The sequence below is a fragment of the Gordionus sp. m RMFG-2023 genome, chromosome 3 (assembly GCF_954871325.1).
Source record: "Gordionus sp. m RMFG-2023 chromosome 3, tfGorSpeb1-WG-v2, whole genome shotgun sequence".
Lineage (NCBI taxonomy): Eukaryota > Metazoa > Nematomorpha > Gordioida > Chordodea > Parachordodidae > Gordionus > Gordionus sp. m RMFG-2023.
Genome location: NC_088777.1, coordinates 38034481 through 38050353, shown reverse-complemented (window position 1 = coordinate 38050353; position 15873 = coordinate 38034481). Strand labels below are relative to the sequence as shown.

Here is a 15873-nt window from a genome sequence, read left to right as displayed (position 1 = left end):
TCTTGAACCCCCCCCCCCCCCCATATTTTCTCTCTCAACAAGAAATGAATAAAATAAATATATGAACAATATTTTCAAAAAATAATCAACCCATTCTTTTTAAAATATAACCCATATCTGCAAAAACTACCTGAAGCCATCTAATAAATTCTATAGGGGGGTGGTATACAATAGTCCTCCAGTTAAAAAAATCTTGAATACGCCTATTTGCTATGAATACGGATAAAAATAGGAAAAAAGAATCCGAACTTAGGGTTTTTTTTAAATTAGAGTGGAATATATTTTATAAGAAACTTACTTCGTCGGCAAACTCTATATACTGTGTTACCTGTATGATAAAAATTTACAAAATAACATTTTCAATTATTGATTGTTTTTAAAAATATTTATATAGGTGTTTTGCTCTTTTGCGATAAAATTTTATTTTATAAGAATAAACTATGTCATTGGATGGCTTTATTATTAGACCACAAAATAAAAAACCGGAGCATCTTACCTTTGATACTTAAAACGATCATTACATATGATCAGTAAAAATATCAGGGTTTTGTGAGTGTTTCCAGAGGCAAAAAAACTCACTTAAAATATTTTATGTGATTATTGTTGCTCTGGGAAATTCTTAATTCACAAATATGCAATTTTTCCCCTTGCCACATAGCCTCAAGGGAAGTGAGTAAGCTTAAATGGCTCAAGCAAATATTCAAAAGCCGAAATCCCGGACTAAATGAATTCGGTAGCTTAGAAGTTGAGGAATATATATATTATAAATTTCATAAAATTAGGAAGAGCATTTTGTCTCAAGACAAATAATAACCAAAATAGAAAGTTGATGAAAAAGTGCAAAAAAGATCAATATATTTATAACCAAGAGATCGTACTACTAAATGAGCATCTAATGGATATAGAGGAGACGTGAGAGCATGCCAGCCTTAAATGGAAAACGTTAATAAAATTAAAACTACTTGAAATATTAAATAAATTTTCATTTGATTTCACTTATTTACTTTTATGCTATACATAAAAATAATTTTTTAACAATATTAATTTTTCCGATAAAAATTTTGGGAAAGGATGAGTTATACCTAATGTTGTTAATAAAAAACGGTTAACTCAATATTTTACCAAGAAAAATCTTATGCAAGCCTGAAGATTTTGCTCATAGATGGCACAAAGGTCTAAATATCTGTTAGCGAAATCTAAAGGCTTATTTTTTAGCTAAAATATTAACTTAGCGATTTTTAAAATCGGCTCAAAACGAGCTGTTAAACAACACTGGCTACAATCGGGGAAAGATGAGTTAATTATCCATTTGCAAAATATTGATTATTTTTAAATATAAAAATGATTTATATTATTGCAACTATTTATTAATACAAAATAAGCCATAATGAACTTAATTATGAAAAATTAGTGGAATTTATTGATAATTTAAACAAATGGATTAAAATTGCAACAGGATCCATATGCCAAAAAAGACCATTTAAGTGACATTTTAGATGCATTTACTAGATAATTGTATAATATAGTTTCTTGCTCTTTCTTGAATATTCATCTTGATGTAGATAATATAAAATGTTGTTGTTTCATTAATCTTGATTTATATCTTTTTACTGTTGCATAACCTGATTGTTTTCTCCATAATGGCTAGCAAGGATGGATTTTCATTGAATTTATTAATGATTTCATCATTTATTTTTTTCTGCTTTCTAAAATGATTTCTTACCATATTCATATTTCAATAAGCAAAAATAAATTTAAAAAAGAACGCACACAAGTTAACTTTTGAAAAGTAACCCCAGACCCTCAATATCTTTAAAATTTAATTTTATGGAAGTTTAAACATATCTTTTGTTCAAATAGAGAATAATTTTATATAGAATGGGGTTCTTTTATATAAGATATTATTGGATAGCAACCATTAAATTTTTATTTTTGATAAATTGCTACATTTAAAAGTATTATTCCAGAGTTGGTAATCGCTACTTTTAAAGCTCGCTATGCGATGCCATTTTAAATTATTAATAGGTGATTTAGGTTAATAATACAAAATGAAAATATTAATTACAAAATGAAAATATATTTCAATTTCAAAATTAAATAATAAATCATAAAAATTATAATTAATTATGGTATTATATTTAAATTTTCGTGCTTAAACTTACATTCATTATATTTTTTAAACGCGCTAAAAGATTAAATAATTTTTAAAAAAGTAGCCGCTATTAGCTATAGTTTAGCGCGCTACTTTAACAACTCTGTATTATTCTTAAACGGCTCCATTTGAGCCGATTTTTAAAAACGGCTAACTCAAAATTTTATCCAGAAAACATTATGTAAGCCTGAAGATTTTGTTCATAGATTGCCCATCTAAATATCTAATAGATGAATCTTGAGGCTTAGGTAATATTTTTCTGGCTAAAATATTGAGTTAGCCGTTTAGACTCAAAACGAGCTGTTTAACGGCACCATTTTAGATTTTGTTATAAAAATCTTATATGTGATCCGATATTTAAAAAAATCATAGCCGCATATGCATAATGTAGTTATACATATTGAATACTCTAGAGGAAAACTCCAATTCTCACAAAAACTTCAGGCTTATAAGATTCCCAGTCAAAAATTCATCTTTTGACCAAATTTGAGACTATTAGCTCTAAAGATGAAATAGGTATAAACTTACAATAGGCCCTTGGCTATATTCGATTTTTCACTTTTTTATAAAAATGTTTTTTTCCTAAAAATTTCGAATTAAAGTCGTTATTTTAAAAAGTAATTAACTTTTACTAATTTTTCTTTCATATGATGTTTTGTATACATTGGGGAGGGGGGGATAGCTTATTACGAGAACAGGCAAATTTCCGAAGAGTGATACCCTTTCTTGGTTGCATATCAATTTTAAATTCGATTCTCTTATATTTTTAAAACATTTAAATTCTTTCATGTATTTAAATAAAAATATGAAGGTATTCCTTTTTAATGAATATAGATATCATATCAATAAGATGGTACAAAAATATTATTCACAAATCCCTACGTTTAAAGCTTTGGTTAATCAAATCTTTTTTAAAAAAAATCCGAATTAAATATAAAAATTGATTTGATTTATATTTTGTAGATAGTTGGATTATTATTAAAAATACAATACATTTAAAAACACTTAATAAGACCCGGGGTAAAATTTAATCTTGGAATCTTTGGTAAACGATATACCTTTAGTATTTTTATTTTCAGAATCGATAGTCATAATTTTGACTTTAATTTATATATTTTTTCAAAAAATGAATAAAGAAATATAAAAATATTTTTGTTTTGTTATATCATTTAAAACTGGTTGTTAGGGCTGAGAATCCGAACCTTGGGTTTTATTGAACTGCCCCTTTTAATAAATTCATTGTGTTTTTTCTTGGAAAAATTTTATTAATAAAAATTTTAATTTAATTTTTACATTCATCATTTAGCAATATTTTATATCATAAATAATATATATTTTATTGTTGTTAGTTAGATTATTTGAAAAAAGTAAGACCAAAGAAAAGAATAAAATCAACAAATTAAAATAGTTTTATTAAATGGGTTGGGCATAGAAAATCTATATTTTAATTTTAACACCTGTGTTATTCTTCTAGCTTTAAGGATATGTCCTGGTTTTAAACAATGTGATATTTTCTTTTAAAAGGTGAGTGACTGGTTATGTATTGTCAGGATTTTTTAAGTTTTGAACGAGTATTTTTAACATTAGATATAATATATATTATCACACTTAAGAGGAAATCACAATAATTTTATTTTGTAAGATATAATAATTTCGGAACCCTTTTTTAGAATTAGGGTTCTCAGCTTTGGTAAAAACTTGGATGATATGACACTTATTTGATGGAGTAATGGAATCCCGCTAGCTTTGGAATATTAGGCGTTGGCCGTTTCGAGCTTCTTTTGCTTCCAACACTATATTTGAGAGGAAATCTAAAATATAAATAAATATAGACGCATACTTAATATATTGCAATAATTCTCATTCTTTCTGACTTGATAGTTGGATTTAGAGCCGATAATCTTTTCAATTAGATAATCCTAAAAATGATTTTATCTCACAAAAACTCTTTTAAAATTTTTATTTATATATACAAAGTGCCACTTGAACTAATACTTTTTAAAGCCAAAAGGTTTTTGAAGAAATTTCATAATATACTGGTCTATCACAGCCTTGAATCAATTGATTGCAAAAATTAATGCTACCGTCGGATTAGGAAAAAAACGGTAAAGTGGTGAGAGACCACGCACAGCTCATACTATGGAAATTGTTGATTCTGTTGAAATACTCGTATTAAGCCATGGCATCCAAAGAACAATTCATCCAGTTCTCGATAAACTGGTATTTCGCGAACTTCAGTTCATCGGATTATTCACAAAGAGCTCAGCCGAAACTTTTAAAAGAAATAAGCCAAGGACCTAGCCTAGGGGAATAAGATTTGACTTCTAGAAAGTAGGCAACTTCTATGAAAATACCCTTAGAAGTTAGTTTATTTCATCTGATTCACGGATAAAAAAATGCATACAGTAGCTCCATCGGTAAATCTGCAAAATGATGGTGTGTTTATTGTAGTTCCAATGAGAAAAAAAAGTTTCAGCCAATTGATTGCTTCGTATTTTCCCAAATTTCTCTAAATCCGCCATGATTTCAGTCGGGGCATCAAGTCTTGGCTGTAGAGCTCATCTTTATCAATTCAGGGGTCAAAATTACTGGCGCATACTATCGTGACGTCCTACTAAGTGAGAACTTATTACCTGCTGTCAGGCAGTAATTGTTTTCATATTTCAGCAGGATAGGGCTTCAGATCACAAGAGCATCCACTCTTTGACCCTCCAATAGGTCGACTACAAGATATAGGGCGTCCTTCAAGAACGTGTTTATGAACCCTGCTTACCCCACGTTGACCATCCCAAACATCGATTTGTGGAGGAATGGAATCATTTTGATCAAGGAATTATTGATTGGTTAATTGTGCAATCAATGATTGGCGAGATCGATTTAGCACATGTCTTCGAGCTAATGGTGGGCATTTTGAGCATCAGCTTTAAAGAGCAACATTTGGCCAAATCAATTTTAACTGTTGTGTTTTCATGTTTTTGATTGTAAAGTTTAATAAAAAATAAATTTTTACATGTTGAAAAGTTGGAATTCTGTTTGTCTTTGTGCAATAAACAATTATTTCTTTTTTTAAAATTGAGATTCATTGTCAAAAAAAAAATATTAGTTTAACTTAACTGGGACACAGTGTATAATTAAAAGTTAACTATAAGATGGGTAACATAACCCGTTCCTGTTTTGAATATTTAGAAATAAAATTTTCTAAGGAGTGAAAACAAAAAAATTAGTAAATCTGCGATATTTTATCTTTTATTTCTATATCCTTTTTTTTGCTTTATTTTTTTTGTTATGTAGAAGAATTTAAAAAATATATTTGATTGGCTAATCCTCAATGATTTAAATATCAGATATTAGCACCATAATACATAAATAATGATATATATATTGTAATCAGACAAATCAGTTTTCACACATTAAATATACACAATTATTAAATATTGATAATTTCATATCTCCTTAATTTTATTGCATCTGGTGTAATCGATTGATTTTCTGTTTCGGTATGGACCAATTTCATCAGGTAAACTTGATTTTTTTGGATCGTGAACGAGGAAAGATTGTGTATAGTCTTTTAATTATTATATTATTTTTTATATTAAAAATTAATATTAGTGATTACAAAATTTAGAGATTTTTAGAGACGGCTAAAAATAATGACTTTTGGAAGGTCTTTTCTGATAATCAAGGACTAAAAAAATGATCAGTATGATCCCAGCCAGGAACCCGTTCTGAAAGGTAAAATAATTTAATCTTAAAAATCAGGGCAGCGCTTTAAGAGAAAATTACGAACCTGGACTAGGTATAGAAATAATTTTTTACAACACCCGAGCCGAAGTCGATTTTTTTAAACAAAAAAATAAAAATAATATCCTTTAATCAGTTGGAAAAATTGTATAAAGGAGTCATTTAGCATTTATTTATTGCTCATATTTTCAATATTCCGTAAAAAATGATCAATCATAATAAAAAATAAACCAGGACAGACTTAAACAAGCTCAATAAAAATCATGGCCGGAGTTTGAAAACAAGAATTTTTATAAAAAAAAATCCGTGCTGGGCCAGGCTTAAAAAGTTCTACCTATATAGATTTCCCTATAATTGTTTTGAAATTGTTAATTCTAAATTCAGTTCTTTATTTTTCTGTGGTATGCAATAGCGTTTATCGATCTCAGACGTTTTTAAGACCTAACACCATATTTATTTTATGTCGAATGAAGAGCAGAGCTCATTAACATTTTTGAGGGTAAATTGCTTAGTTAACTTTTAGCGTCTCTTTTATGATTTTAAAATTAATTATATTTTTTAATAAGTTAGACTATTTATCATAATTAGCATAAAGAAATTTGACTAACATTGTTCGATCATCCTGAATTTAAAAAAAAACATAATTAGGGTGTGCTTCAAATATATAGAAATGATTGTAGATGAGTTCGTTCAAGTACTACTAGCAATATGGCAAAATATTGAAGTGAATTTTTAAAAAATATATCATTTTGCAAAGTGACAGATATATCTTATTAAAAATATCAAAAAATACAAGATCTAAGATATTTGTATCTTTTTCTAAATAGTATCTTAAATACTAGGTACTTTTTTTATAAGATTATCATTACCTATTAAATTAAATATAATGTTGTGGAGAATATAACATAGGTATATAATTAGAGAAAGAATATTATTAATAAAACTCATTTTATAATAAAAATGAATATTTACAATAAATGGTAAATTATATAAAATTATCATATATAATGTCGAGGCAGATTACATAATCAAACATTTCAAAAAATATTAATTTTAACCCATTCATATAATTTGACAGGTAAGGCATACTAGTATTTTTTATGGAGTTGAAATATCATTTTACATTATTTTGAAATTTATTAATTTAACTATCAGTGTATTTAATAAATTAAATTATTATTTTTGAAAATAATCCATTTTTCTAATAATTTATCACAAGTCTTTGCCGTTACAGAGTAAATAATATTGTGTCAAAAAAGAATAACCTTTCAATCTGAGCTACTAAGTGAAGATTATATTTTTTTTAAATTTCCCTTAATGGAAGGATAATAGTTTATTATTTCAACGATCTTTAAAATAATTAAAAACCTCCAGTTCAATATCATTTGTATTATTAAACTAATAATCATCTTTTTCTCGGTTATTAGTGTTAAATCTAATAATGTTGTAGTTTGATTATGTACTAATAAATTTAGGGCTTTTTTAATAATATATTTTGATGGTATTTTTTCCTTCATCTGGCTCTTATAATCTGATTTATATAATAACATAAATATTTAATTAAATTAGGTCATTTGACCTATTTATATGGCTTAAAAAACATATTTACTACATTATTCACCCACTTACATTATAACTTATTTAATTTGTTATTTGTATTAAGTTATATTCAAATCATACTCTAAGTTAACCTCGTGAATTTCATTTTATTTTAGTTATCATTTTATTATTATTCATATTAACATCCTTATATAAAGTCAGAAATTTTAAATATATATATGTCTTTTTATTAAAGTGAAATAAAGAAATATTAATTTATCTTAAGTGAAATAATTAAATATAAATAACCACTAGTTACTTCAGATTCAATATGTTATTAAAGCATGAATGATATATAAATGCTAAATGATTTACTATATTCATCAAAAAATTCCAAAATCTTTGCCAATACCATCTTGAACAGGTCTTAATAAAGGTAGCTAATGTGACAAATTGAATTTTCAAGTTTATTATCTCAATCACAAACATTTTACACTATATTCAGTAAATGACCTGACAAAATGAAGTGTTATCTCTAACTGTTGCAATTAGCTTATCTGAAATATTGAACTTCGATAAACTTTTTTGATTGACTCTGCTATTTTAACATAAGAATGTTTCAAGCATTTTCTTGATCATCTTTCAATGGTTTTTATCTTTATTGCAGTCCGTAAATCTGCCGTGATGCAGATAGATTGAGCCTTATAAATATTTTATAAGGGCTGAATTTGATTCTCGTATTTCTTCAATTTTTCATTGCAATAAGCCTCCCATCATTAACAAATTTAGGCTGTTCAACTAAATCTATAGAGTATAAACCCCCTAGCAACAAATACTATCAATTTTATTTTGTGATTATTGGATAATTTTTTTGTGGTGATGGAGAGCTAGTTTTCCCCCTGGGTCTTTAGATATAATTGGTACGTCTTGAAAAATTCTAAATGGCACCTTTTAATAATATTGATACAAACAAAACAATATAACCATTATAAAGCTTATAAAAATATAATGGGCTTAATAATATATATTAAAACATAACACCTATTTCTAATAATATGATTTAAAAAGAAAAGCAACCATTAATTAGAATAAATGCAAGCAAAAATAAGAACAAAACTATATATTATTAAATATAAATAATTTAATATGTTTAAGAAAATTTATAATTTGTTGACACTTTATAGATTATTTGTTTGTTCAGGCTTAGCATTATTGTTATACTTTTATATTTTTTCACTTTAATCTTTTAAAAAAATTTCATCTAAAATTTTAAGTTTTGAATTTGATTAAAGGGAACTTATTTCCATAATTTCATTACTACGATGAAGGTTTCTACAAATTAAAAATATATTATACAATGGTGTTATTCTATTCATTACACTAATATATAAAATGCGTGCCTTCCCTATTTTGTTTTGGTGTTATTTATGTATAATGATGTAAGTTGTCGATTTTCAAGTTGATTATAAATATGCTATAAAATTTAGCGATATTTTTAAAATATGAAGAGAGGTAGGAAAGATAAACAAATACAATAATCCAAGAAAAAAGTTATACGTGATTGATTATTAAATTTTTAAACAAAAACATAAAAAGTATCTAACTTTTGTCAAGAAAATGAAAAAAATTCTTTTGATCTTAGATACAGATGCAAGTATCTTATTAAAAATGTGAAAAAGATAGTGAGTAAAGATACAAAAAAATCATATATCTTAGATGAATATTTTAAATATTCTCCCCTTTTTCGATATTTGTAAAATAGGCAATATAGAATAATTTCTGATTAAAGCTTGAACGAAACATTGCAATATAAAAAATATACCTTAAAATGAAAATTTAATATTTATTTTTTTTATTCAGATAATACCTAAGGATCCAGGTGGGTCTTCAATATCAATTGCATGATACTTTACAGGATCGCGATTCTCCTGATTGGAAATATTATTAAATGGCGCATTCATTTCTCTGTATATTTTTCCTATTTTATTGTTTAAATATGAATTATAACTGTCTCAAGAAATTCCTTTAATTACGACATAACCCTTTTTTATTATCCTTTTTATCTAAATTTTTTTTTAAATATACTATACAAGCCATTTGTTGTTCATAATATAGCTCTGCAAGTCATCTCTAACCCGCTAGGGCCTAACTTTTTAAACTAATTCGTCCTTGGACCTAAAAGTAAAAAATCAGTCTAGATTGGGGTTGGTTGGAACATTATAAAAAATAATTGAGAAAATGAATTTTCTCTTTTATAAAAAATGAAATAACCATTAGAATTTCACTGTGATAAGGACAAAACAAGTAGTGATTTTATCTCATAAAAAGCGTCTAATTTATGTTTTTTAATCAAAAATTTCGTACCGGGCTAAGGCCTAAAATAAAAATTTGGGCCGGGCCAAAAATCAAATATTTGCAGGGTTCTAGTTTTCTAATTTCTTTTTTTTAAAATTTATAAAAATAAATGAATTGGGTAAATTTTATTTTAATATTTATAAATATTATAGATTTACGAAAAATTAAATATATATTTAAAGGACCTGTGGCTTGGGTCTAGAATAGGATCACCGTCTCCTCGACGGGGTGTAAAAACCATCTAAAGGGAATGATGTTAAGAAGGGCATCCACATGTAAAAATCTTGCTCCAAAATTTATGATTACAACAAAGCTTGGGCAGAGCCAAAAGTACCCCGTGGGCCTCTTCATCTGCTTACGACAAAAAGAAGAATTAGAAACCTGGTGAAACCACGATTCGTAAAAATGAAACCCATAAACGCCCTGATAATAAGTGGAGAAACCAGTTTACGGGGGATAGAGTAAGAATTGCGGCATGGAATGTTGGGAGCATGACGTGAAGAGGGAGAGAAGTGGTCGCAATGCATAGAAGGCATATAGATGTGTGCTGCATACAAGAGACCAGGTGGAAAAGTAATGGTGCAAGAATGATTGGCAGGACAAGTGAAAAGTATACATTTTTTTGGCAAGTAAGCAATGATGGTAAGGCTGGCATTGGCGTATTGGTTGCAGAGAAATGAATGGACAAACTAATCGAGGTAAGAAATAAATAACCAGATAATGATTATCAAGATGATTTTTGGTAGAAAGCTATGCAATATTATTCTGGCATATATTTCTCAGGTTGGAAGAAGTGAAGAAGAGAAAGATATATTTTGAGACAGTCAATTTAAGGTGACATCGAAATTGGTAAATGAAGAGGAAATTATCCTGGCTGGTGATATTAATGGGCATATGGGAGCGAGTAGTGAAAGTTATGAGGGAATACATGGAGAGTTTAGTTAAGGCATGAGAAATCCGGAAGAGGTGAAAATTTTGGACGTTGGTGATGCTAGGAATGTATTGAACACCAATGACTAGTTATAAGAGATCTCACTTTTAAAGGCGCCAGGATTATTTAAAGAAAGTTTGTGCCAAAGCTGAAGGTTTGGGAATTGAAGGAGAAGCGTGCTAGACGTCAATTCAATATGACATTGGAGATAAGAAAGGCGGAGGTGGCACAAGTATCTAGGGTAAATGACAAGTTGGAATCCATGAAGAAAGCCTGGTTGAGAACAACTGAGGAGAAATGTGGATGAGCAAAAGGCCGCCTAGACATAAGGAATGGTGATGGAATCCGGAGGTAGCGTAGACGAGAAACTGAGGTATTTTAAGAATGGTACAATAGTAAAGAAAATAGTTTACAAGGTGGCGAGAAATGCCATGAAATTATTAACGAAAGCGCAAGAACAAAGGCAGTAACTGGCTATAGAAATGGAATGCGAAGAAAGAATGTGAAATGTGGTCCTGATGGCAAAAAAGAGGCAGGATGTGGTAGGTGTTGTTTAAAAAATATGGAAGTTAAAATAGTGATTGATAGTAATGGTATAAAAAACATGATGTTCGTTGTGCAAAGGTAGAAGGTCCAGGGTGTAAATTTGGAAAGGAAAAAATTAAGAGAGCATCGAAAAGATGAAAAAAGGGAAGGTAGCGATTTGACTAGAGTGGTATCAGAAATGTTTAAAGGTTCTGATGACTTAGGGATTTTTAGTTTATAAATTTAACCAATCTAATTGTCACAGAAGGAATTATTCCCGAGGAATGGCGAAGAAGTATAATTATTCCAGTATAAGAGGGTCAAGGTAATCCTTTAGATTGCGGTTCTTATTGAACTATTTGAATAAGCAATGAAAGTATTTGAGTGGATGCTAGAGAAGCGTATAGGGGAACAAACGAAAATTGATGAAATACAATTTGATTTTACAAAAAAGAAACTGTATTATGCGTTTTTTGATTTGGAGAAGGCATTTGACAGGGTGCCGTGCGAGGTTACTAGATGGGCTTTGAGAAAATCAGGTGTGGAAGAATGGTTGGTTATGGCACTGATGGCAATGTATTTGAAGGTACAAACTGCGGTAAGGACGGATGATGAAGATAGTAAAAGCTTTGAAGTGAAGATAGGACTTCATCAGGGATCGAGTTCACTATTATTTATCTTAGTAATGGATGTGGTGGCTAAAGAGATTCGTGAAGGACTTTGCTGGGAGGTATTATATACAGATGACCTTGTATTAATGGCAAACAGTGAGGAAGTATTGAGGGATAAATTAGTAGATGGAAGATGGCTATGGAAGCAAATGGCCTGAAAATGCGGAATCCGGTAACTGGCATTGTGGTGTATGTGGGAAAGGAGTTACTAGAAATTCAATCAAATGCACTAGATACCAGAAATGGGTGCATAAAAGATGTTGCAGGAAAATAGGAAGTCTAATGTTAACAAGAATGACCTTTATTTGTAGAACGTGCATAAAGGGAGTACATAATACTGATAACGTAGAAAATGGTTTTTGGATATTGGCAATGGGTTAACACAGGAAAAGTGAAAAAGTTTTGCTAATTGGGTGATATGCTAAACGCAGATGGTTATAGATTCTGCTGTTGTTGCAAGGATCAGACAAACGTGGAAGAAGTTCAGAGATGTTGTCTATTCTAACAAATAAAAATATCTCTCTGAAGTTAGTAGGGAAAGTTTACGATTGTGTGAGGAGCTGTTTAGTTTATGGTGGCGAAACATGGGCAATGAAAGCGGTCATGAAGCCAAAATGGAAGGAACAGAGATGAGGATGAATAGAGGATGTGTGAGGTATCTCTGAGAGAGAAAAACTAGCAAGGAATTGGGACCAAGAATGGGTATAGAAGTGATTGAAATGATAATTCGAGTAATAGACTAAGATGGTTTGGGCATGTGGAACGTAAGATAAAAGATGACTGGGTAAAGAGATATATCTTGATGGAAGTAGGAGGATCAAGACCTAGAGGAAGGCCCAAGATTATGTGGATAAAGGTGATAGCGGCGAATATGACATAAATGAATTTTACAAATATAAATGCTCAGGACCGTATGGAAAAGAAAAATCAGAGTAAAAACTGGCCAACCTGTAAATCGCCATTAAACGGAGAAGAAGTTTTAAAGGATAATTACAAAAGATATGATTCAAAAGGGTGGTTTTTAATTGTTTGTCAACTGCCCGTGTTGTTAGAATCATATTTATTAATGCCATATTTTTTATTTATTATCTCGTAATCTTTCTAGAATTTTAAAAATAAAGGAGAAGCTATTTATTCATAGTAAATTTTAAAAAAACTAAATATTAACCCAACAAGTTTTTTCTTTTAAAAACACCATTCAATAATAAGGGTCATAAATAAATGATGATTTAAACAATTCATTTATCTTTTTTTAAGATAATATAATCTTATGGCAAACAAATTTTGGCTTGGGTGCTATGTTTCATTCAATTAAATAAAAATTTTATAGAATAATCCCCTTAGGTTAAGGTCATACCAGAAAGGGTATAGTATTTGAGCGATTGAGAAATTGAGCCTTTGGCAATCATTATAAAAAAAATTAATACGATAAATATACTAATAAATAAAAGGTAGTTTAAATATGGTGAATTCCATATCAAATCAACCAAGGTTTCAACCCGACCACTTTCAATTTTTCTTAATTTTACATACTGGTATTATATACTATTACTAAGAAAAAAATGAATTTTTAGTTTCCAACACTGTTTACCAGCTAAAATATGGGGCTTTTATAAATAAAATGGTACATTTTTGACAAAATGCACCTTATTTATTTTCAAATATCTCGAGAAATAATTATATTAGAGAAATAATTTAAATTTTATTATGTAGCTTGATAATAATTCTTTAATATGACATAAAAAAAGATAATATAAATTTGATAAATTTCGAAAACCGGATGTATAAGGAAATAACCATAGAAAAAAATGTATTTTTTCAAATTTTTTTCCCTGTAGATGGCTATCAAACTGCTTTATATTTGTACAAAATCCTAGACAGGGATGAACATGGTTCTAAAAGCAAATGATAAAAAATTTAAAGCGAAAACGTTCAATTTCTTTGGAAACAATATTTTGCAATGCTAGATTTCAGGTTTGTTATCTTTTGTGTGCTTGAATGCTGATAAGGCCTTAGACTTATCACTACTTCCCTTGTCCTAAATACCTTATTAAAAATTTTCAAGATAACAATAATGATAACATACAGGAAATGTATTTATCTATCATATAAACCAGGCATATATTTCTTCTCACATTTAATATTGTCATTCCTTCTACCGGGGGCATGAGGAGATGCTATGTACCTGTGTGTCAAAGGTATTTCGTTTTTGTCACCTTGCAAAAATGTTTTTATTTATTTAGAAATATATTTCCTTTTTAAGTTAAGGCAAATTATTATGAATAAGGTAAAATTGTTATTATAAAAATACATTATTGGAAATCTTTATTTTTAAATGTCAGATATGAGAATCTTTTAAACACAGAAAACTGTTTATGATAATGTTCTTAACGGTGATAGTATAAACCTAGAAGTTGATATTGATATAAAATAATGTATTATGGAATGGATTCAGAAAAAAGAAGCTTTTCTCACCATTAAAAAAAATTAACATGGGTTCACCGTAAAGAAAAAGATTAAGGTATTAATTTTTTTTAAAAAAAGTGGCTTTTTGTTTGATAATATTGTTAGAAAAATATCCATAAATTTTGCCTTAACATTCATAAAATATTTGTAATAAGATATCATAATTTTATAAAGTTTGAGATTTTTTTAGCTATCTTTAATCGCAAAAAATATTTTCAAAAATTGTATGGTAAGCTATCAGAGACCTTCATGTTCATGGGCCTTAATTTTTTGACCAAACCCGGCCTAAGCTGATATCCAAAAATTTAATTTATTGTATTTAATAAAAATAAACAATATTTACATGTATTTAGGAAATCATTTTGTCTACAAAACTGAAATTTATTATAATTGAAAGAAGAAAAAAAGGCAATATTTCTTTAAGTTAGCAACTGTTTTAAATAAGCTAAATTTTTAATTTAATAATTTTAGGCCCAAACCCATTAAAAAAAATTAAAAATTTCAAAAACCCAGGCCCGCTAGCAAATATGATATTAGGTCCATTGGCTGTTTAAGCCTGCTGGCCGGGCCGGCCCATGAAGGTCTCAGCTAGCTATACAACGTAATTTATCGTTATATGTTTTTTTTTATTTTCTTGAATTTTTTCACGTTCAATATATAGGAAGATACTCAGCACATTGGGTTTTCCGTTAACCCGAAGTAATAAATTCAAAATTTAACAATAATAATTTGTTTTTCAATAAAACTTGCTTTGCAAGCTCAAATTTTAAAATCTCAACTTGAATTTTTACTGAAAAAAAGACATTATTCTGATCCTGTTATAATAGACAGAATTTTTCAAAAATAAGGGTACAAAAATTCATAATTAGATATTCTTTTAAACTATTTTGGGGTAATGATGTCCTATTTGGTGGAGCGGAGGTAGAGGTGGGAAATATAAATGGGTTATTTTCTACGGAATTGTTTATGAGTGAACTAAGTATCGTATCTTGTTGTAGATTTTCCAAACTTTGACGACGGTGAATATTTTCAGATAAACTACTGTTTTTATCGACCGAACGATCTGTGTAATTGTTAGGAGTACCTGAACAATTCTGTAAAACGTGAATAGGCAAAGGAAGGTAGGAAGGGTGGGAAGATTGAAATAGCTTGGATAACAAATACCTCTTGATTTTGCGGCAACTGGCTCTACCTTTGAGTAGACACTAAAAATATTCAATAATTATTTTCATTTATATACTAAATTTTAGCAATATTAAAATGTATCTTACGTTAAGATTTTACTAAAGGGGGCGCTTTATTAGGTAGAATTTTCCACGAATTTATTGGAGTAATATGGTTAACTTATTTTAAGCTTTGGCCAGGCATTTAAAAATAATAATTTTGCTTTTCATTTTTTATTTAAGAGGAGGGACATTTGAGAAGAAATCGTGGAATCGCCACCTTTGGCAACGCCTATAACGTGCCTTATGTAGATTCATAATTCATTCAAT

General features: G+C 28.7%; 1 protein-coding gene across 5 annotated transcripts in view; it reads right to left on the bottom strand.

Moving 5' to 3' along the window:
• Nucleotides 1-5508: 5508 nt before the first annotated feature.
• LOC135927638 (uncharacterized) overlaps nucleotides 5509-15873 on the bottom strand; it is a 34505-nt gene continuing 24140 nt past the window's right edge. For 2 of the 5 annotated variants that reach the window (XM_065463755.1, XM_065463757.1), the window contains 4 exons: nucleotides 15264-15585; nucleotides 14029-14130; nucleotides 9300-9410; nucleotides 5509-5717 (listed from right to left, as the gene is read on the bottom strand). In XM_065463755.1, coding sequence (XP_065319827.1) covers nucleotides 5596-5717; nucleotides 9300-9410; nucleotides 14029-14130; nucleotides 15264-15585 — 657 coding nt within the window. In that variant the 3' untranslated portion in view covers nucleotides 5509-5595. Of the gene's footprint in view, nucleotides 5718-9299; nucleotides 9411-9972; nucleotides 10139-13757; nucleotides 13961-14028; nucleotides 14131-15263; nucleotides 15586-15873 lie in introns of those variants that run through there. The other 3 variants (XR_010572133.1, XR_010572132.1, XM_065463756.1) reach the window with 3 other exon arrangements.